Here is a 21,117-nt window from a genome sequence, read left to right on the forward strand (position 1 = left end):
TATAGATCGGTTTGCACTAGGAGCAGAGGCTCCTTTCACGACAATCTCGGCCTCTTCCCACTTTGTAGAGTAAGTAACAAGCTCGGAGAGATGAAATAATTTGGTGGCGTTAACCCGGCCGACAGGCGCCAGCGCCAGGATTTGAACCCAAACCACGTGACTTCACAACCCGTAGCTTTCAGCACTACGCGGTGCCGCTGGCACCTAGTAAAGGCTGGATCACTATATACTGAAAGAATGTTTCCGGCTACGGATCCTTAAAGCCCACAGAAGGCCCATCCAGAGACCGAAAGCTTCAGACACAAGCCGCAGAGCAGACCGCTAGACCGGAGCTACAGAGGCGAAGCTCGGACTTGAGCCTGAGTCCGGCGGGCTGAGGGGCGGGCTTTCGTCTCGGGAGGCGGAGCTGTCTCGTCGCATTCCCGGCAAGCTTGAACCTCTTCACCTGCCGTAGTGCCTGCAGCCGGAAGTTGCTCTACAGCATGCTTTAGGTTTCCGGGTGAGGATTGGGCTCCTTGGTACCATGTGGGAAGTGCTGTGAAGAGTTGTTGCCTTCCAAGATATACCCAAATTCCCAGTTCTAGGTAAGGAGGAGCACAGAGCCGCTTGATGTGGCTGCGGATGGGGGCGGCATATCGAGGGAGGGTAAGAGTTTTCCGGATATCTGCGGAATCAGGGTTGAAGGAAAGCCTTGGCGCGGTCGCCGCTACTGTAATTAGTTGTTAACGCTGTTGCCATCGTCTTTGCATCTCCGGGGTCCACAAATCTCAGGACAGCCGCGTTGTGTGTCCATGACGGTGCTGAGTGCAGAAGAAAATTGTTTGTTTACGAGGCGCCTTATAGTTTCGTAGAAACTTATCAAAGTGCTTACTTTTTTTAGCCCGTGTCATTAAAACTCCGCTGGCGTGAAAGATGACGTCCTTAGCCCAGCAGCTGCAACGACTCGCCCTCCCTCAAAGTGATGCCAGCCTCTTATCTAGAGATGAAGTTGCTTCTTTGTTATTTGACCCTAAGGAAGCGGCCACAATCGACAGGGACACCGCCTTCGCCATTGGTGAGCCATCTTTTAACTTAGAAAAGCTCTTGGAAGCGTTTGTTTTCTGGATGTTACTTTTTTTTTTTTTTCCCTTGTTTTCTCTTCTGTCCCGTCCTTTTCCTTAGCAGTTTCTAGCATGTTGATGTATATTTTTAAGGGAAAGAGAACATAACAGTCAGGTGCTTGGTGCTTGAAATGTTTATGAGTAGAGGTATCTGGATTTCACAGATGAAGAAACAAAATTAGAGAGGTCAACTAATATGTCAAAGAGAAGAACAGCTAAAAGGGGGATGGAGGCAGTGACTGGGGTGACGGAGAAGTCCTCTCAGAGGACTGGCCTAGTTATTGTAGGGGATATCCAAAAAAAAAAAAGTGTTCCTTGCCATGAAGTACTTTCTGTTCTAGTAGATGAGATAGGATTTACTCTAAATGTTGAAAACTAGAAATCAGTGTTTGGGACTGTATTATAAATTATATGTACTTAAAGAATTCAGAAACTTCTTAGGGGTAAGTAAAACTGTAAAAGAGGGGTGGGATGAATTTGCTTACGAAGGATTGTTAAATAAACTGGCCTTTTTTGAAATTTAGGATGTACTGGCCTGGAAGAGTTGCTTGGAATTGATCCTTCCTTTGAGCAGTTTGAAGCACCGTTGTTCAGTCAGCTAGCAAAAACCTTGGAGCGAAGTGTTCAGACCAAAGCAGTAAACAAACAGCTGGATGAAAACATTTCATTATTCCTTATTCACTTGTCGCCTTACTTCCTGCTTAAGCCAGCACAGAAGTGTCTGGAGTGGTTGATTCACAGGTAGCTAATAGAATTACAGAAATAACTATGGGCTAATCACTTTGGTCTTGTAAAAAATAAAGTAGTTGAGAACTTATCAAGTTAAAGCTGAAAAATTAGGTATATTAAGAGATTGATACAATGTCCATTGTGTGAGATAAGCATGCTCTTCTGCCTTTAAATTCTTTTTTGTTGATAGTGAAAAGTAGAACTACTGGTGATTTTGAGTAAATGGTCTAACCTCATTAGTTTTTTTTGTTTTTTTTTTTTTTTTTTTTTGAGATAGAGTCTTGCTGGTCACTCAGGCTGGAGTGCAATATTGAAATCTTGGCTCACTGAAACCTTTGCCTCCCAGGTTCAAGTGATTCTCCCACCTCAGCCTCCCAAGTAGCTGGGATTACAGGCACCTGCCATAATGCCTGGATGAGTTTTGTGTTTTTGTAGAGATGGAGTTTCACTGTGTTAGCCAGGCTGGTCTTTAACCCCTGACCTCAGGTGATCCACCTGCCTCGGCCTCCCAAAATACTGGGATTACAGGTGTGAGCCACCTCGCCCAGCCTAACCTCGTTAGTTCTGAAGAGCCCATGCTACTTTGCCATTACAGCTTGTTCCTGCACACTTGAGGCAGTGAGTACTAAGCTTCTTTCTTGGCAAAATAACAAGATGGTTGGGGAAGCAGGCAGTGTTATCCTCTGAAATACCACTACTTGAGAAAAACAATGATAGCTAATGTGTTTCTGAGCATTTATACACCAGGCCCTGGTAAGCACTTTATCTGCATTATCTCATTTAATTCTCACAGCATTCCTCTGGTGAGATTATTTGTATTATCCTTGTTTTACAGTTGAGAAAACTGAGGCTTAGAGGGATTAAGTTTCTTGAGTCACACAGCTAGTAAGTGGCAGAGCTGGGATACAGCTAAAGTTTATTTCCAAGGTCTGATCTTTTATCTGCTTTGGGAATTGTCTCAGTAAGCTTAGTTTATTTTCTCACATATTGGTGTCACATCACAGCATACACATTTTTGTTTTATTTATTCTCCCAATATGTATGTCTTTTTTTTTTTTTTTTTGAGACAGTCTCGCGCTGTCGCCCAGGCTGGAGTGCAGTGGCACGATCTCGTCTCATTGCAACCTCCACCTCCCAGGTTCAAGCAATTCTCCTCCCTCAGCCTCCCAAGTAGCTGGGATTACAGGCGCATACCACCACGCCCAATTAATTTTTTGTATTTTTTTTTTAGTAAAGATGGGGTTTCATCATGTTGGCCAGGCTGGTCTCAAACTCCTGACCTCGTGATCCACTCGTCTTAGCCTCCCAAAGTGCTGGTGTGAGCCACCACAGCCACCGCACATGGCTGTCTTTTTTATTTTTATTTTATTGAGTGTCAGGATTTCATTCACCCAGGCTGGAGTGCAGTGGTGTGATCGTGGCCCACTTGACCCCCAGGGCTCAAATGATCCTCCGATCTCAGCCACCCAAGTAGCTGGGATTACAGGCATGCACCACCATGCCCAGCTAGTTTTTTTGTTTTTTGTTTTTTGTTTTTTGTTTTCATTTTTTGTAGAGACAGTGTCTCACTTTGTTGCCCAGGCTGGTCTGGAACTCCTGGCTTCAAGCGATCCTCCTGCCTCGTCGGCCTCCCAAAGTGCTGGGGTTACAGGCATGAGCCACCACATCCAGTCCAACTTACATGTTTTAAAAGTAGATTTCTATTCCATTAATTGGAGACATGGCTTCAAGGCCAGCCTGGCCAGCATGGTAAAACCTGTCTCTGTGACAAATACAAAAATTAGCTGGGTGCAGTGGCGAGCACTTGTAATTCTAGCTACTTGGGAGGCTGAGGCAGGAGAATTGCTTGAATCCAGGAGACAGATTTTGCAGTGAGCTGAGATCACGCCACTGCACTCCAGCCTGGGTAACAGGGAGACGCCGTATCAAAAAAAAAAAAACAAAAAATGGAGACGTGGGGATAAACTAATTTTTTTTCAAGAAGCAAGTGAGTCATCGAGAAAACATAATTTTAACTTGGGTCTTCTGATTGTCAGAACATTAGGGCAATCAGACAAAGAATATTTAAAAGTCTGTAATATTTCCATCTGTTTTCTAGCACCTAATTTTACCCCCAAATCATTAATGTAAGGAATACTTTTTTGCATTTGATTTTTCATTTTATGTCTTCAGATAACTTATTTATTCAGCAAATACTAAGTTCAGTACATAGATAAGTAGGTTGCCGTTGATTACTGTTTTGAAATAAATGCCATAATAAAGGATGAAGCACAGTTTTGTGGATATAGTTCTGCCTGGAATAGTTGAAGAAAGCTTCATGGAAAAAGTAACCGCTAAAACCGTATGTCAAACTAAGAGGCTGGGTTCAGTGGCTCACGCCTGTAATCCCAGCACTTTGAGAGGCTGAGGCAGGCCAGTCACTTGAGATCAGGAGTTTGAGACGAGCCTGACCAACATGGTGAATCCCTGTCTCTACTAGGAATACAAAAAAAATTAGCTGGGTGTGGTGGTGTGCACCTGTAATTCCAGCTACTTGGGAGGCTGGGGCATGAGAATCGCTTGAACTTGGGAGGCGAAGGTTGCAGTGAGCTGAGATCACACCACTGCACTCCAGCCTGGGTGACCAAGTAGACTCTGGAAAAAAAAAAAATCTAATAAAAGGCAATGTATGGTACTGTTTAAAAAAAGTACACGATGTAAAAGGATAGGAGAGTTTTCACAGAAGAGGGATCAGTTGGCAGAATTAGAAAAAGCATCTTAGCCAGGCATGGTGGCTCACACCTGTAGTCCTAGCACTTTGGGAGGCTGAGGCAGGTAGATTGCCTGAGCTCAGGAGTTGGAGACCAGCCTGGGCAACATGGTGAAACCCCATCTCTACTAAAGTAAAAAAAAAAAAAATTAGCTGGGCATGGTGGTATGCATTTGTAGTCCCAGCCACTTGGGAGGCGGAGGCAGGAGAATCTTTTAAACTTGGAGGTGGAGGTTGCAGTGAGCCGAGATTGTGCCACTGCACTCCAGCCTCGGCAACAGCAAGACTCCCTCTCCAAAAAAAAAAAAAAAAATGTTGACAGACCAGCCTGGGCAACACAGGGAGACCTAGTCTCTACATAGAAATAAAAAATTAGCCAGCTGTGATGGTGCTCCCCTGTGGTCCCAGCTACTCAGGAGACCTAGGTGGGAGGATCATTTGAGCCTGGGAGGTCGAGGCTGCAGTGAGCCGTGATCGTGCCACTGCACTCCAGCCTGAGTGGCAGAGCAAGACTCTATTCAAAAAATTAAATAAAAATTTTAAAGCTGAGAGAAAGTTAATGGGATGTATATTTTGATGTGGAATATTCAAAGATATTGCATAGGAATTGGCTGGACCATGTTGAGGGATATGTGAATGCAAAATTGAGGACTTTTTAAATGCTCTGTATCTTGCTTATAATTTTGTGATTTTTACTGCTACTCGTTCTAGGTTGTTTTAGCTTATTAATAATACAGTTTGGGCATGTGAGGAAATAGGTGCTTGTTATTAAGTTTTGTGTTCAGTTGGACTGTTTGCTTTTTTTCCCCAGGTTCCATATACATCTCTATAATCAAGATAGCCTCATTGCTTGTGTTCTGCCATACCACGAGACAAGAATATTTGTGCGAGTCATACAGCTTCTAAAAATTAATAATTCAAAGCACAAATGGTTCTGGTTGTTGCCAGTTAAGGTATAATTGCTGAATGACATATGTCTGTAATCATTACAGATCTTGATTAAGGGATTTAATTAGGAAAAAATAAGTCATTGCTCCTGGGGATAGTCCAGATAACTACCTCCATCATTTTTATTTCTTGACTTCCAATTGAAACTATTATTAATGTTAATAATATCTAGCTTTTATTTAGTATCTGACATCAGGCTAGGCAATGTACATTATATTATCTTGGATTATCACAAAACTTCATTTTTACAGATGAGGACAGGCTACCTGCCAAAGTTCACATAACTATAAAGTGGCAGAGTTGAGATTTGAACCCAAATCTGATTCCAGAGTCTGTGCCTTTGTATTGTACCATGCCATTTGGCATTTTAAATTTGGAACTGAGAACTTAAAAAAAAGTTGAAGGTGAAGAAAGGCAGGAAATACTTACAAAAATTAAAAGGATAAGGATAACTTCAGGGGTTTCAAGAATTTATTAAAGTTGTGAGGAAGATGCTAGGAGTTAATTTACAGACTAAGAAAAGGATGCTTGTATAACAGGAAGGGTCTGGGTAAGAAAAGACAGCATGCTATTGTAGGAAAACCAACTGACTAACCGTTAGCACTTTGTTTGCAACATATGGTGGAGGAAAGTAGATGTATGTTGTTAGCAGGAACTTGACTGCATGTTGGGCATGGTGATCCAGGGTAGGGGGGGAGGCGAATGGGGATGAAAGTAAGCTAACAGATCACGAGGCTGTGCACATTAGGCTGATGATGGTAGTGGGGTCAGTGTTCAGAATTAGTAAGACAGGAGTAATGAGGACTTTTTAATTACAAGGAGAATTTAAGAATCTGAACGTAAAGCACTTGAACTAAAGAACGTTGGAGAAGGCCAGCCTTTGATAAAGCTCATAAACTGCTCTTCCCAACATTCACTCTGCCCATAGCATCAAAATTATTCTTCCTCTAATCTACCTTGGACCTTGCTGCTCCCTAGGTACTCTTATTCCAGGTAGCCAAACTCTACTCACCTACTAAAGTTCACTTAAAATTCTCCTTTCATTTATTTAATCAGTATTTATGGAGCGTCTATTACATACCATGTACAACGCTAGATGGTGGGAATAGTGGTATAAGTTGTGCAGTTTCCTAGTCTATTTCTGTTCTTAGTGTTATTGTAAAGCAATGACGGAAGCGTATCATAGTGGCTCAGAAACCAAATCGAACCAGTAAAGTTACTAAGAATCTAGAGAATCCAGATTTTGATAAATACCTTTCAAAATGTGACATACGATAAGCAAACATTTTTCACTAAATACCTCTGCCCTCATTGCTGACCTTCTCTTTTGAATTTCTAAGTTTACATGATTTTATGTGTTAATTTCATCACCACCACCAGTTATAAGGAGAGATTATATTTTTATTTATGAATTGTAGCAGTATGAAGACATTACTAGGGTAAATGCTTTAAAATAAGGATCAGTTGATGAATGTTGCTACTAGTTTGTTCTTTCCATCAATAACAGCAATCTGGAGTGCCGTTAGCTAAAGGAACTTTGATTACCCACTGCTACAAAGATCTTGGATTCATGGATTTCATTTGCAGTTTGGTGACAAAATCTGTGAAGGTGAGCATTCTGTTTCATGAGTATATAATTTTATGAAAAGATTGCTTGCTTTGAATGAAGAAAACATACTAAAGCATTCCCTAATAACAGTGATACTTTGGATAAATTTATTTTGTTAAATGGTCTGGTGTTTTGAAGCAGGAGCAGTTTGAGAGTCCGTATCTTTTTTTTTTTTTTTAAGAATCTTTTATCACCAAAGGTGTTTTTCTACAAAAATAAATGTCTATTCCTTGCCAGATTCTAGTTACAGTGACTATTCGAAGAGAGTGTCTAGAAATGTCAGGAATATTCAACCTGGGAAAGCTGTTTAAAAAATTTTAAGGCCAGGTGCAGTGGCTCACGCCTGTAATCCCGACACTTTGGGAGGCCAAGGCAGGCGGATCACTTGAAGTCAGGAGTTTGAGACCAGCCTGGCCAACATGGTGAAACACCGTCTCTACTAAAAATACGAAAATAAACTGGGCATGGTGGGGCATGCCTGTAATTCCAGCTGCTCGGGAGGCTGAGGCAGGAAAATCGCTTGAACCTGGGAGGCGGAGGTTGCAGTGACCCAAGATCATGCCACTGTACTGCAACCTGGGCGACAGAGACTCCATCTCAAAAAAAAAAAAAAAAAAAAAATTTAAAAATAAAAATGTTAGGAATATCATTAGGCAGTTAATTGTTGTCACATTGTGTATTCATTGTTGCATATGGTAATTCAGGAGAGCTGTAAATATTTATTTGGCCTTTCACTTTTTTTTTTTTGGAGACATGGACTTGCTTTGTCGCCCAGGCTAGAGTACAGTGGTGCCATGAAAGTTCATTGAAATCTCAGCCTTGAACTCCTGGTCTCAAGCAATCCTTCTACCTGCCTTTCACTGTTAAATGTGTTTTGTTTGTGTTCCTTGTTTCAGGTTTTTGCTGAGTACCCGGGCAGCTCAGCTCAGTTGAGGGTGCTCTTGGCTTTCTATGCTTCTACCATAGTGTCGGCGCTGGTAGCTGCAGAGGACGTATCAGACAATATCATCGCCAAACTATTTCCCTATATCCAAAAGGTTGGCACTGCTGATGTGTTAAGTAGATTATTTTGTACTTAAAGGAATTTTCTTGCTTTCGAAAGTTTTTTTAGATTTAAGTGTTTTTAAATTGACAGTTTATTTCAGATGATAGTTGAGATTTAGCCTTTAGGTTGAAAATATGACACTTTTTTATAAGAAACTCACTGGACTGGGACCTTAATTAGGACTCTTAAGAATAAATATTGGCTGTCTGGTCCTGCGGCCATCTCCTAGATTGATTTCCATAGCAGTCTTTGTACCTCACTGGAAGGAGGACGGAGCAGACAGTCTCTTTGAGGCGTAAGCAGCCTCTCAGTATTCTTTGTGCACTGGCTCCTGCCTCTCAGCGTTTCTCCTTCCCAAGTGCCTTGTTGCCTGCTGCCCTCCCAGGTGCCCCGTGGAGGTACTGCTTTCACTTCCCACCAGTGTCCCAACTTGTGACCTTTCATCAGACTTGTTTCTTCCATTAGTGATCTGATTGAGGTCTCCCTCCCATAAGTAGGATTTTATGTATAAAAGAAGAGCTTACTGGCTCCTGTTAGGACATGTGGTAGATGTTTGAGTTGGGAAATTTTCTGAGATCCTTTGTCTCGTTCAACAGACTTGTCTCATCTCTGTATCCACTCTGAAAAAAGGGGTCAGCTCCTTTATTGTTTATGTCTGAAGAGTGATTGACTATGCATTAGGTTGTATTAATCTCTATGACATTTCTAGTTTGTCAGATTAACATTTAAAGTAGCAGAAAATAATATGGTTTATCATTTTTCCTTATATTTAAAAAATATTTAGGGATTGAAATCATCTTTACCAGATTACAGAGCTGCAACATACATGATAATATGTCAGATTTCTGTGAAAGTGACCATGGAAGATACCTTTGTGAATTCATTGGCATCACAGATCATCAAAACATTGACCAAGATTCCCTCTTTGATCAAGGATGGATTAAGTTGCTTGATAGTGCTCCTGCAGAGACAGAAGCCAGAGAGCCTTGGGAAAAAGTATGTACAATTGAATTGAGAAATGGTGCTAGTCAGAGGTGAATAGAATTATTTTGAATAATTTTTTTTGTAAGATAAGTGATTATATATTTTCTTATATTGTTACTCATTGTCTAACTTGTAAAGTCAACACGATATGTACTTTTGCTTCTTCAAAGGCCATTCCCTCACTTATGTAATGTTCCTGATCTTATTACAATACTTCATGGGATTTCTGAAACTTACGATGTCAGTCCTCTTCTGCGTTACATGCTTCCCCATCTGGTCGTCTCCATCATTCATCATGTTACAGGTATGTGGTTTTATATTTTTTGTCCAGAAATTTTCTAAGATTTGATCTTAAAATAGTAACCATATCCTGGTTAACAGCTTTAAAATATTTAAAATTTCTGTTTTCCAGTTGTTCTTGTGTAACTTGTCTATTTCTTAAGTGAGAAACATCTGGGGTGGGGAGCAGGTTGGTTGAAGAGAGATCATTGTTAATTGAGTAATTTCTTAGAATTTTACTTTTTTTAAGATCTGTGTTCTTAAATACTTAAATAGTCTCTACATGAGAAAGACTGGAATACTTTTAAAATTTATTACTGAGTAAACCTTTGCCTTCTCATTTAGGTATTTAATGAACTTTAGTGATTCATTTACAATGAATATCTCATCCAGTTGCCAAAAAAGTTTTTTCCCTAGAGTAATTAAAAATATAAGACCAAGAAAATTTTTATACATAAAAATCCAAATTATGAAACAAAGCAAAAAGTAATAATTAGAGGGCCAGGTGGCTCAAACCTATAATTCTAGCACTTTGAGAAACTGAGATGGGCAGATCATGGCAAAACCCTGTCTCTACAAAAATATACAAAAATTAACCGGGCATGGTGACATGCAACTGTGGTCCCAGCTGCTCGGGAGACTGAGGTGGGAGGATCACCTGAGTCCAGGGAGTTCGAGGCTACAGGGAACTGTGTTTGTGCCACTGCAGTTCAGCCTGGGCGACAGAGTGAGACCCTATCTCAAAAATAATAATAATAATTAGAAAGTGATTATTTGCATTATGTCTTTTAATAAATACAGAAGGACTAGGAAGAAACATTTGGTTCTGTTGCTACTTGGAGAATACTAAGAAAGACTTCTCTAAACTTATGTCAGTCTACTGAAAAATGAGGTTTTTGTAACCAAATCTTGGTTTGAACATGCATTTTAGAAAAGTGACTAGCAAAATGAAAATGTATTCTTCCTATTCTGAAGGTAATGAATAATGTCCCAGTCTTTGAAAGCAAGGGCTAAGATCAGATTCATATGTTTATTATAAATCTGAAATAGATGACAGCTTTTGGTTCAGTAAGGGGGTGGGTTCTGAGATAAAAGTTTAACCTGTTTTCAGAGATAGTTGATTGGCACCATCACAACTAATTTGTAATGTGACCTGGGGAAAGACTAATTTTGGACTTTTGTTTTATTATTGTTATAAGCATGATAGTACTTGTTAAAAATAGAGAATTTTAGATAAAAGAAAAATGAAGGTGATCTATACAAAAGAGCTTTAAAAAATATAAATGACTAAATAAGTGGAATGCACTTGTGGAAATAGATAAAAAGCTGGATATCAGTGTGTGTGTTTTATTCTGAGAACGATTTTCTGCTATAAGTGAATTTAATAATGTTAGCTCGCAAAATAAATTTTTCCCAACACAATTTTAATTTTTACATATTAAGGAGAAGAAACCGAAGGAATGGATGGTCAAATCTACAAGAGACACTTAGAAGCTATACTTACAAAAATATCACTGAAGAACAACTTAGACCATTTGTTGGCTAGGTAAGCTATTATTTTTGACATGCTTTTGATTTACATTTTTGTGACTCAGTATAGTTTTCAAGATTGGTTAGAAATTTCCCAGTATTCCTTTTTAATGTATATCTTGTTTTGTCTGTATCATTTCATTAACTATAAGTACTTAATCCAGTAACTGGCAGCATTAAAAGCAAAAGTAATTTTTCTTGCATGTCTTTAGTGCTTATAGATGAAAATGGAAAGTTAGTGGTTAAGACAAATTTGGGTAATAACTAAATGCAGTTTGTGGCCGTTTGAAGTTTTCTCTTAGTAAATGGACCATAATATCTGAAATAACACATCACAATTAAAACGCAGTAAATGTCATTTAGAAACAATATTGAAGGTAAGCATAGAGTAAGGATTATTTCTTTAAAGATAATTCAGTCTTCTTTTTTCTTTTTTTTTTTCTCTTTTTTTTCTCTTAATGGGCAACTTGATACAGTGAAAAGATGTAGGCGTTGCAGTCAGACATAGGTGTAAATTCTGCGCCTACCACTTCCAGGGCTATAGTAAGTTTTGGAGGTTAGTCTGGATGTAGCTTTGCCATTTTGTAGGATCAAGAGAGTACCTGTGTGTTGGTGTGCATCATTCATGCCCCTTTGCTCAGAGAGTTGGTTTGTGAATTAAAGGAGAGTATACACGTGTAGTAATGTTGAGAACATAGGCTCTAGAATCAGACTGGGGCTTAAAATGTGAAACCCCACTCTGGCACAGAAGGGCTTACTGAATGTTGCCTTTTATTGCTGTTCTCATGAGCAAATTGGAAGACTTACACTCTAGTTTCTTTTCCTTTTTTTTTTTTTCCTTAAGATGGAGTTTCACTCTTATTGCCCAGGCTGGAGTGCAATGGCACAATCTCGGCTCACTACAACCTCCGTCTCCCAGGTTCAAGCGACTCTCCTGCCTCAGCCTCCCTAGTAGCTGGGATTACAGGCATGTGCCACCATGCCCAGCTAATTTTGTATATTTAGTAGAGACAAGGTTTCACCATGTTGGTCAGGCTGATCTCAAACTCCTGTCCTCAGGTGATCCGCCCACCTCGGCCTCCCAAAGTACTGGGATTACAGGCGTGAGCCAGCACCATTTAAAATAGCAATGTAGTCTTGCTATGTTGTTCAGACAGGTCTCGAACTCCTGACCTTAAGCAGTCCTCCTGCCCCGGCCTCCGAAAGTGCTGGGATTATAATGCCAGTGGTGTGAACCACTACACCAGGCCTCTAGTTTCTTTATCTGTAAAATAAGTATTAAACTATACCTTGTATAAGTATGACAATTAGAGATAATATTTCTAAAGCACTTAGAATATAGTAGGTACTCAATAAATAGTAACTCTTATGTATGCTGATATTTCTGTTTTTTTTTTACAGCCTTCTATTTGAAGAGTATATTTCATATAGTTCACAGGAAGAAATGGATTCTAATAAAGTGTCTTTGCTTAATGAACAATTTCTTCCACTCATTAGGCTTTTAGAAAGCAAGTAAGTTATGTGTGTATGTTTATGCTCTTCTAAAGTACTTCCTGTTCTATAAAGATATGATTCACAAGTCACATCTTAATATACTGAATTGTACAGAGACTGTCCTTTTTAAATTTGTTCTTCAAGAAGGGGCGAGTATCGGAATCAAAAATATTTGAAATATAAGAGGAAATAGTGGTTGTGTGGGGGCTATGGAGAGTATAATTTTTTATAGAGAGACTATTTTGTTATTGGAGTAGTCATAGTAACACACTTGACCAATATCATTTGGTTTTACCTACAACATTTGTTAAAATTTAAGTCACAGTCTCAGTAATTTTTAAGATTTTATGTCTTTCCTTTATATGTGTATGGTGTATGAGATTAATAAATTTATTAAGAATAATGAATTCACTCTTTAATTGCTTCCCAGATACCCCAGAACATTAGACGTTGTGTTAGAGGAACACTTAAAGGAAATTGCAGATCTGAAAAAACAAGAGCTTTTCCATCAGTTTGTTTCTCTTTCTACAAGTGGAGGAAAGTATCAGGTATGTTGTTCTCCAAAGGAATTATGACAATTTGGGGTACATTTGTATGGGTATGTGAAGAGCTCCAGAAGGAAATTTGCCACTTTTTTCCCTTGTGTGGAAAATTTTACAGAGATAATCTTATACAGTTTGCCTAGTTGCCTGAAGTACGGCTCTGAGGCAGGAATAGAATAATTGGAGAAAGGTACAATAATTTGTACATAACTATGAACGTGATACTTATTTCAGGAAAAGTATTGTTTGAGAATTTTGTATGGGATATTCATTAAGAATCATCAGAGGACGGCCTCATGTAGGTTTCTAGCATTCTCTGTCTTTCATCTAGGTCTATGCTTTCCAGTGTACCAGCCACAGATGGCTATTTATATTATTGATTAGCAAGGGGGAGATGGGTTCTATTTCATGATCACATTAAAACTTGAGAAATTTTCTGGTGATTCAAGCCTAAAGCTTTATACTAGAGGTTAGACATTTAAGCAGGAGTTCTTATATTTAGCCTTAAAAACAGATAATTATGAAGAGAAATATGATTGTTTCAGTATTTCTCTTCCATAATTAGACTTTCATTTTTAATGGTGTTGCATTTCCAAATCTTAGGTTGATAGATAGACTTTCTTTTTAGTCTAATTGCGTAAGTGAACTAAGTTGTCACGAATTTGAATGTCACTATTTGTTATATCATGTAGATGAGTTGCATTCTGTCTTCTGGGAGGTGCTAAAACAGGGATTTATCTTAGGTGATTTATCAGATATGCATACAAAATACAAAATTACTTTGTAGAATTACTTGACTAAATTAAACCTACACATAGACACAAGTATACATGAAATCATACCATTAACAATACAAATTTTTTCATCTATTGCAACTCATATGATGTTCTAGAAACAAAGATTTTGCATTTTTTTGTTTGTTTTCTGTAGTTAGATGGTTGTTACTGAAAATGTTGGGCAATTTGGGGTGGTTTTCTCTGGGTTTTATTCTTGATCATAGACTGTTCAGATTAAGTGAAATCATTTGATAACTATGTTGAACCCTGTAGTTTTTAGCAGATTCTGATACTTCTTTGATGCTCAGCCTGAATCATCCACTTGCTCCTGTGAGAATTCTGGCCATGAATCATTTGAAAAAGATCATGAAAACATCAAAGGTTTGTTTCAGATCGCTTTTTTATATGATTTTTTTTTCTTATGATGAGCAGTGTAATTCTGAATAAGAAATTGAAGTTACCACCTAGAATCGATAAGTGGGTAATGATACAGATGAGTTGAATAACCCTCATGAGAGTACCTTAGACTAATATTTAGGACTGTGTATGCCAGTCGTCCCCATTTTAACAATAACCTAATAACAACTACTTTTATGTTTCCACATTGACAGTTGTTTATCTATAGTGTTTTTCAAACTGGAATTTGTAGATTAATTCACGTAGGTTCATTAATTATCTGAGAGTTTTTTTAGTTTTGAAATTTGATTTTGGGCCGGTCACAGCAGCTCATGCCTATAATCCCAGCACTCTGTGAGAAGGATCACTTGAGCCCAAACGTTTGAGACCAACCTGGGCAACATAGGGAGACCCCCTTCTCTATAAAAAAGTTTAAAAAATAAAAAATTAGCCAAGTTTGGTGGCACACGCTTTGGTCCCAGCTACTTGAGAGGCTGAGGTAGGAGGATCTCTTGGGCGTGAGAGGTTGAGGCTGCAGCGAGCCATGATCACGCCACTGCTCTCCAGCCTGGGTGACAGGGCAAGACTCTTTCAAAAAAAAACCGAGAAATTTGATTTTGATAGTCTTAATTTTAGATGAAGACATATTTTGGGACATTTGAATGATAACTTTTGAACACTGTTCCATGATTTTGGTGCCTGCAGTTTCGTTTGTCTTTAAAATGTTAGTGGTTTCAAATATGTATTGAGGCTGACTTTATTTGTAAATAATTTGGTCTAATTTGCATTTATACCAAAAGGCATTGGTATGAAGACTTGGTAATGATGCACATAGAATAGTAGTTTCCAAACTTTAGTCATTCAAGCAGTCCCTGTACAATTTTTGCTAAATTACAAATTACCACTGATAGTAGTATTATTTTCTCACAATTTTTCTTTATTTCAGATGGACTCATTATTTTTTTACATAGCCTTCAAATTGTGGGTGTGAGGTGCTAATTGTATATACATTTTACTATAGTTACTATAATTAAAATAGGAATGCTCCATCTGTGTCATATCTAAAATTATGCACCATGATTTGCATATTTGAGAAATTTCTGGAACAGAGTAAAGTGGTAACAGAGTTTAGTTTCCTTGTAGCACATGGCAGTGTAAACGTGCCGAACTCTAGAACTTGTGTCATAGCAATTAGAAGCAGATTCTTACTACAAGTAAAATCATATGATCAGTAAAATTTAATTTCAGCTAATTACAACTAATCACACTAAGTTCATCTTCATTTGAATTTTATTGGTTTTATAGAGTTTTTAGTATTTCCCTTGTAGATTTAAAAAAAATTTTTTTTGTTTTATGTCATCTATATTTTAAGAAGGAGTTATACTTAATTTTAAGTTGATGTATAAACAACAAACAACATTTAGATCTTTGAGAATGTTTCTTTGAAAGTGACTGATGTAATATTCAGGTTTGAGAAATGTTGCTTTATTTGATCTGACATGAATTCAGCTTTTGTAAACTGCCAATAGGTTTATTTTGTCGATATGTTAAATAAATTCATTGAATAATAGTCTTTGTTGTGATAGGAGGATTTCAGTGATAAGAAATTCTTCTAGAATAAAGGGGAGTCCTGGAATCTTCTGTTTCTGAAGTTATTCTCATCCTTCCTTCTTTTACTGCCTTTCTCTCCTGTTCTCTGGGTTTGGTTAGTTTTTCGGTGAAGGGCCGGCCCAGCATACATTCAACTTACAGGCTTGAGGATTGTAATTGCAGTTGATGTCCTCCTTTGCGTACCATGTTTCATTTTCTTTTCTCCATTGATGACAGGACATAGGTTTTATTCTAAACTCCAGGTTCAGATATATGGCTGCTTATTAGCTCTTGAGGATTTGTTTAAATGATGGGGTCTTGCTATGTTATCCAGGCTGGCCTCAAACTCCTGGGCTTAAGCAATCCTCCCACCTCAGCCTCCAGAGTAGCTGGGATTATAGACATGCACCACTGTGCCTGGCTAACTTAATTTTTGTGAATTCTGTGAATTTTCATTTTTCTCCCAACAGAGTGACCTATGTTTTTTATATTATTTAGTTGCCTGCCACATATAGATAGGGATATATTCAGGTTGATTAGCAGTCCTAGTTTTCTTTCTCTGTGAATGAATATACATTGTTTTCTTTTATTTGTTATATTTAAAAAATGATCTCTATTTTTGGCAGACTGGCTTTGTAGTACATGTCCTTATCCTTTTAAAAATTTAGATAATACTAGCTAGCTTTTAACAGTACTATGTGTAAAGCACTGTGCTACAGACTGACATGTATTTTTTAATCTTCTAACAACCCTTGCAGGTAGGTATTATTTATTAGCAAACCTGTTTTATAGGTGAGAATAGTGAGATCCAGAAAGGTTAAGTGACTTGACTAAAGTTACACAACTAATAAGTGGTAGAGCTAGGATTTAAATTAGACATTCTTATTCTTTAGTCTATATCCCGTCAATATCTGGGCTCTCACTTTAATAAGATGAACTCCTTAACTACAAAAACTATATTTGGAGTATACCATATTTACTATATTTTCACTGAAAACTTGAAAAGGATTTGTACCAAACAATTATTAATCTCAAAAGGCCCTTTAGCGATTATCTAGTTCTAGTGTGTTTCAGTCCTCATCCAGAGCAGAGCCTGTGTTAGACTGTCATTCTGGAGTGTTTTTCACAAAACCATACTTCCTTTCTAGTGCAAAGCCTTAAGAGATTTTTGGCAACAGCTAAATTAATGTTTTTCTTTTATTGCTCAGGAGGGTGTTGATGAATCTTTCATAAAAGAAGCTGTTTTAGCCCGATTAGGTGATGATAATATAGATGTTGTTTTGTCGGCTATAAGTGCTTTTGAGGTGAGTGAATTTGTCATTTGTTGAGGTATACAATTTTGTAAATTTCCTTGCCCTTCTCACTTGATTCTCTGCTTGAGACTAGAATATTTTTGGAAATTATTTTTCCATGGGAAATTTGTTCTCTGGAGAGCGCAGACTTAAGTCTGGTCAGGAGAAACTCATAGAAATTCACAATTTGATATATTAAATATATATGGAAGTTGTTCAAACAGGAAAAGTGTTTTGTGAATTTTTATATTGCTTTTAACATATTTTTATCAATAGCAAATACCTTGGGACCTGTGAAAATTGTCTTATGAATGCCACTTTTGAGAAATAGATCTTAAAACTTTTAATTTGTACTAGGATTCCTGGGAGAAATTCCTTATAATTCATTCTTTTTAAAATTCGCATTTAAAAAGCGCCATTCATGTTTGAAGCAAGTACAAATCTATTCATGGATATTTTTTTCCCTTTAGATTTTCAAAGAACACTTCAGTTCAGAAGTGACGATTTCAAATCTTCTGACTCTCTTTCAAAGAGCAGAACTTTCAAAGAATGGAGAATGGTATGTATTCATTTCTCCTCATACTATTTTGAATTGATGAAGTTCTTATATCAAGTTCTTTCTATTTCTTCTTCTTTTTTTTTTTTTTAAGGCTTTGATTACATGACCCTTTTGTCATGGTAGTAGAACAGATCTTACTGTAATACTGTCTTTCATTATACAGTTAATTAATTTGTGTTTGTGTGTGTTCATTATACTGTTCTCTATGTTTGGAATTTCTCAATAAAATGCAAAAGGAAGTATATAATGTATGATATTGCGTTCTGGGAAGTAAGATGGGAAGGACTTTCTAATTTGCTACTTTATGTAATTTTTACTTCATAATTAAAAACAAATACCAATGTGTTAAACAAATTAAAAAATAAGTTCAGAGACACATGATACCATCTGTGGTAAGTTTTTAATGAGCTCTGTTTATTTCATTTTTGGCACCAAAGCTTTTTGCAAGAAAAAGTAAGCAAGCTCCATAGAGGATGAGAGTGTGTCTTACGTGTTTTTGTATCTATCGTATGGGTAGATATCTATCATGTAGGATGTGCTTGGTTCATTTTTTTTTGAGTGCCTGAGTGAACCTGATTTCCGGTAGAGTTGAGACATCTAGTGTGATATGTCTTATGTTATAGTTAACCTCTAGTGATTTCTCTAAGAAAAATTATTATATATTTTTTAAGATTAGACAGGATGAGCAGATTAAAAGTATTGTTGGCCAGGCACAGTGGCTCATGCCTGTAATCCCAGCACTTGTACAAAAAATAAATAAAAATATTGTCACAGATAACTCTGTTATTGGCATGGATTTTAAGTGGTGTCTTAGTGTGTCTGAATAATAGTTTTGGTCAGGAGACCAGGATATTGTCAGTTAAGCTGGAGTAATGATGAATTTTTGCCCAATTGAAGCCTTCCAATGTGTCTTTCAACCAAGTGTGCTTGCATGTCTTTTAGGTACGAGGTACTTAAGATAGCCGCTGACATATTAATTAAAGAAGAGATACTGAGTGAAAATGATCAGTTGTCAAATCAGGTGGTTGTATGTTTGCTGCCATTTATGGTTATCAATAATGATGATACGGAATCTGCTGAGATGAAAATTGCTATATATTTATCAAAATCAGGAATCTGCTCCCTGCACCCTCTATTAAGAGGCTGGGAAGAAGGTAAAAAATTCAGTTGTTTTTTTTAGAAAAAGTGAACAGATAACACAAAAGAAAACAAGGAAAATTTAAAATTTATTGTTGGTCATGCTATATGCCAGTAAGGTCTTTTAAAATTTTTGCCAAGATAAAAAGTATACAGTGAAAAGGAAGCCAATTCATAGACAAATTCAGAATCGGATACAAGGAAAAATAAAAAGCAAACCTTCATAAACAGTAGTAAAATGTTTGCCTGAATTCTTCATGTGATTCTTTGAGTGTTGGTGACATAAGAGCTCTCTGCATTCGATTTTACTTTACAGCTCTTGAAAATGTGATTAAAAGCACAAAGCCAGGAAAACTAATCGGTGTAGCAAATCAGAAGATGATTGAGTTGTTGGCTGATAATATAAATTTAGGAGATCCTTCTTCAATGTTAAAGATGGTAAGTATGCTTTGAAAGTCCACCCCCTGGATTTCTTTCTCATACTCTTATTAAATTCTCAGCTTTTGCTTTACTAGATTTTTCTTAAAAAAAATTTTTTTTTATTCTTGAGTACTTGGTTTTACTTTAAACGTTGCAGTGTTGTTTAATATATTCTGTGCAATGTTTGAAATCTTTAACATTTTATATATTTTTTCAATGTGGATCCATATCACACCCATAAGAATAATATATCCTTTTTACCACCATTTTCTCTCATTCCCGTTTAAAATATTAGTCTTTTTGTTGTTGTTGTTAAAATAGCAAAATATAATCCCAAAGAGGAGAAAATTATCTTTGCCTTATTAAATAAACCTTTGTAAAGGATTACATGTGTGATTTAAATACATTAACCAGTTGGCAAGTGCAATTATGTTCATTACAGTTTCTGAAATTATTCTTATAATTACTTAGAAATCAGTGCTTAGTACTTTATAAAGGCTTTCTATTTGTCATCTCACTTTAAATGTAAAACACATAATACCTAGATAGACCTGAGTTGAAAAAATTGTTTTATGAAAATCAAGAGCAACTGGTAATAGAGTGTGTTTATTTTTCAAGGTGGAGGATTTAATAAGCATGGGTGAGGAGGAGTCCTTTAACCTGAAGCAGAAAGTAACGTTTCATGTGATCCTGTCTGTGCTCGTCTCTTGTTGTTCATCTTTAAAAGAAACCCACTTTCCATTTGCGATAAGAGTCTTCAGTTTGTTGCAGAAAAAAATAAAGAAGCTTGAAAGTGTCATTACTGCAGTGGTAAGGAAAGCAGAATCTCCAGAAAGTGGGATGTTGAATAAAACAACAGCCTGGCCTATTAGTCACAGCAAAACTGAAAATCAGAGGCGAGATGTTGAGTCTGTGGATACTAGCTGGATGAAATGTGACAGTCTTGGGTAGCAGTGAGATAGTCAACTAGGCACTCCCTTGCTTTTGTGGAAAGTTTAGTTGAATTATAAAATTTTAGGGTTGCAATATTTTGTATCTGATGCCTGACTCTCCTCTCTTTTGTCTTTATTGGATAATTACCCAAGCTACACCTAACTACCTCTAGCGATGAAGAATTCACTTGGTGTGTTAGTGCTTGAACAAAATACTATTTCATTCAATTGTTTACTAAAAATAGATCTTTTAGGCTTTAAACAATTTTAATATTACATAGATGTGTATCCCTCCAGCCTCCTACTGTCTTTCATAGTATTACTAAGGGACATGTTTCAGCTGTTTACATATGACATGTTTTGAGGTAGCAAGACTTTTTTTTTAATATCTGCTATATGTAAGGATTTTGTTTTTATTTGTCCTCCAAATTTTAGAGGGCTTCTCATTATAGGATTTACTAAATGAATTATATCTTTTTCACATTTACGTATACCCGCAGGATTTTATAAGTTCTGATCATGGCCATTGTTAGCTAAAATGTGTAAACTTTAAAAAGAGTAAAGTCTTCATATTTTGAAAAATAGCCCAGATAGGCCCTTCTTAACTTTTAGTTTCTTGGTGTCTTTTGTGAAGTATGATGACCTGAACTATACTGGTTCTCAGTGTTAAAAGTATGGACAAATAGAGTGTTTTATTATACATATGTAGATAACAGGTTATTTTATATTGCTTTACTTTTAATACCTTTCTCGAGGTCATGAGCATGTTTTCGCCTGTAGCAGCACATTGAGTTAATCAAATCCCTCACTGGAGACGTTACATTGTAAATCTGGCTTTGGATTATTTTCCTTCTAAGTTATTACTCTGTACTGCTTGTACAGAGTCACATTTGTCATTTTCTTACACCTGTTCTGCATTCTTTTGGCACTTACAGTATAATTTCTAAACACCTAACATTTTGCTGCTTGTTTAAAATCATCTGCAGGTTTGGAGATTTTTGCCATG

General features: G+C 37.2%; 1 protein-coding gene across 2 annotated transcripts in view; it reads left to right on the top strand.

The window, feature by feature from the left end:
• The first annotated feature begins 410 nt into the window (after positions 1–410).
• The window catches only part of HEATR1 (HEAT repeat containing 1), a 53,903-nt gene continuing 33,196 nt past the window's right edge, over positions 411–21,117 (top strand). The window contains exons 1-17 of one of the 2 annotated variants that reach the window (XM_001157116.8): positions 411–584; positions 881–1,054; positions 1,625–1,841; positions 5,390–5,531; positions 7,034–7,135; positions 8,032–8,172; positions 8,965–9,176; positions 9,335–9,468; positions 10,887–10,989; positions 12,375–12,485; positions 12,898–13,015; positions 14,059–14,166; positions 16,980–17,075; positions 17,534–17,622; positions 18,565–18,776; positions 19,076–19,197; positions 19,798–19,989. In XM_001157116.8, coding sequence (XP_001157116.3) covers positions 913–1,054; positions 1,625–1,841; positions 5,390–5,531; positions 7,034–7,135; positions 8,032–8,172; positions 8,965–9,176; positions 9,335–9,468; positions 10,887–10,989; positions 12,375–12,485; positions 12,898–13,015; positions 14,059–14,166; positions 16,980–17,075; positions 17,534–17,622; positions 18,565–18,776; positions 19,076–19,197; positions 19,798–19,989 — 2,241 coding nt within the window. In that variant the 5' untranslated portion in view covers positions 411–584; positions 881–912. The remainder of the gene's footprint in view (positions 585–880; positions 1,055–1,624; positions 1,842–5,389; positions 5,532–7,033; positions 7,136–8,031; positions 8,173–8,964; positions 9,177–9,334; positions 9,469–10,886; positions 10,990–12,374; positions 12,486–12,897; positions 13,016–14,058; positions 14,167–16,979; positions 17,076–17,533; positions 17,623–18,564; positions 18,777–19,075; positions 19,198–19,797; positions 19,990–21,117) is intronic. The other variant, XM_063809640.1, reaches the window with a different exon arrangement.

Source organism: Pan troglodytes, chromosome 1 (genome assembly GCF_028858775.2).
Source record: "Pan troglodytes isolate AG18354 chromosome 1, NHGRI_mPanTro3-v2.0_pri, whole genome shotgun sequence".
NCBI lineage: Eukaryota > Metazoa > Chordata > Mammalia > Primates > Hominidae > Pan > Pan troglodytes.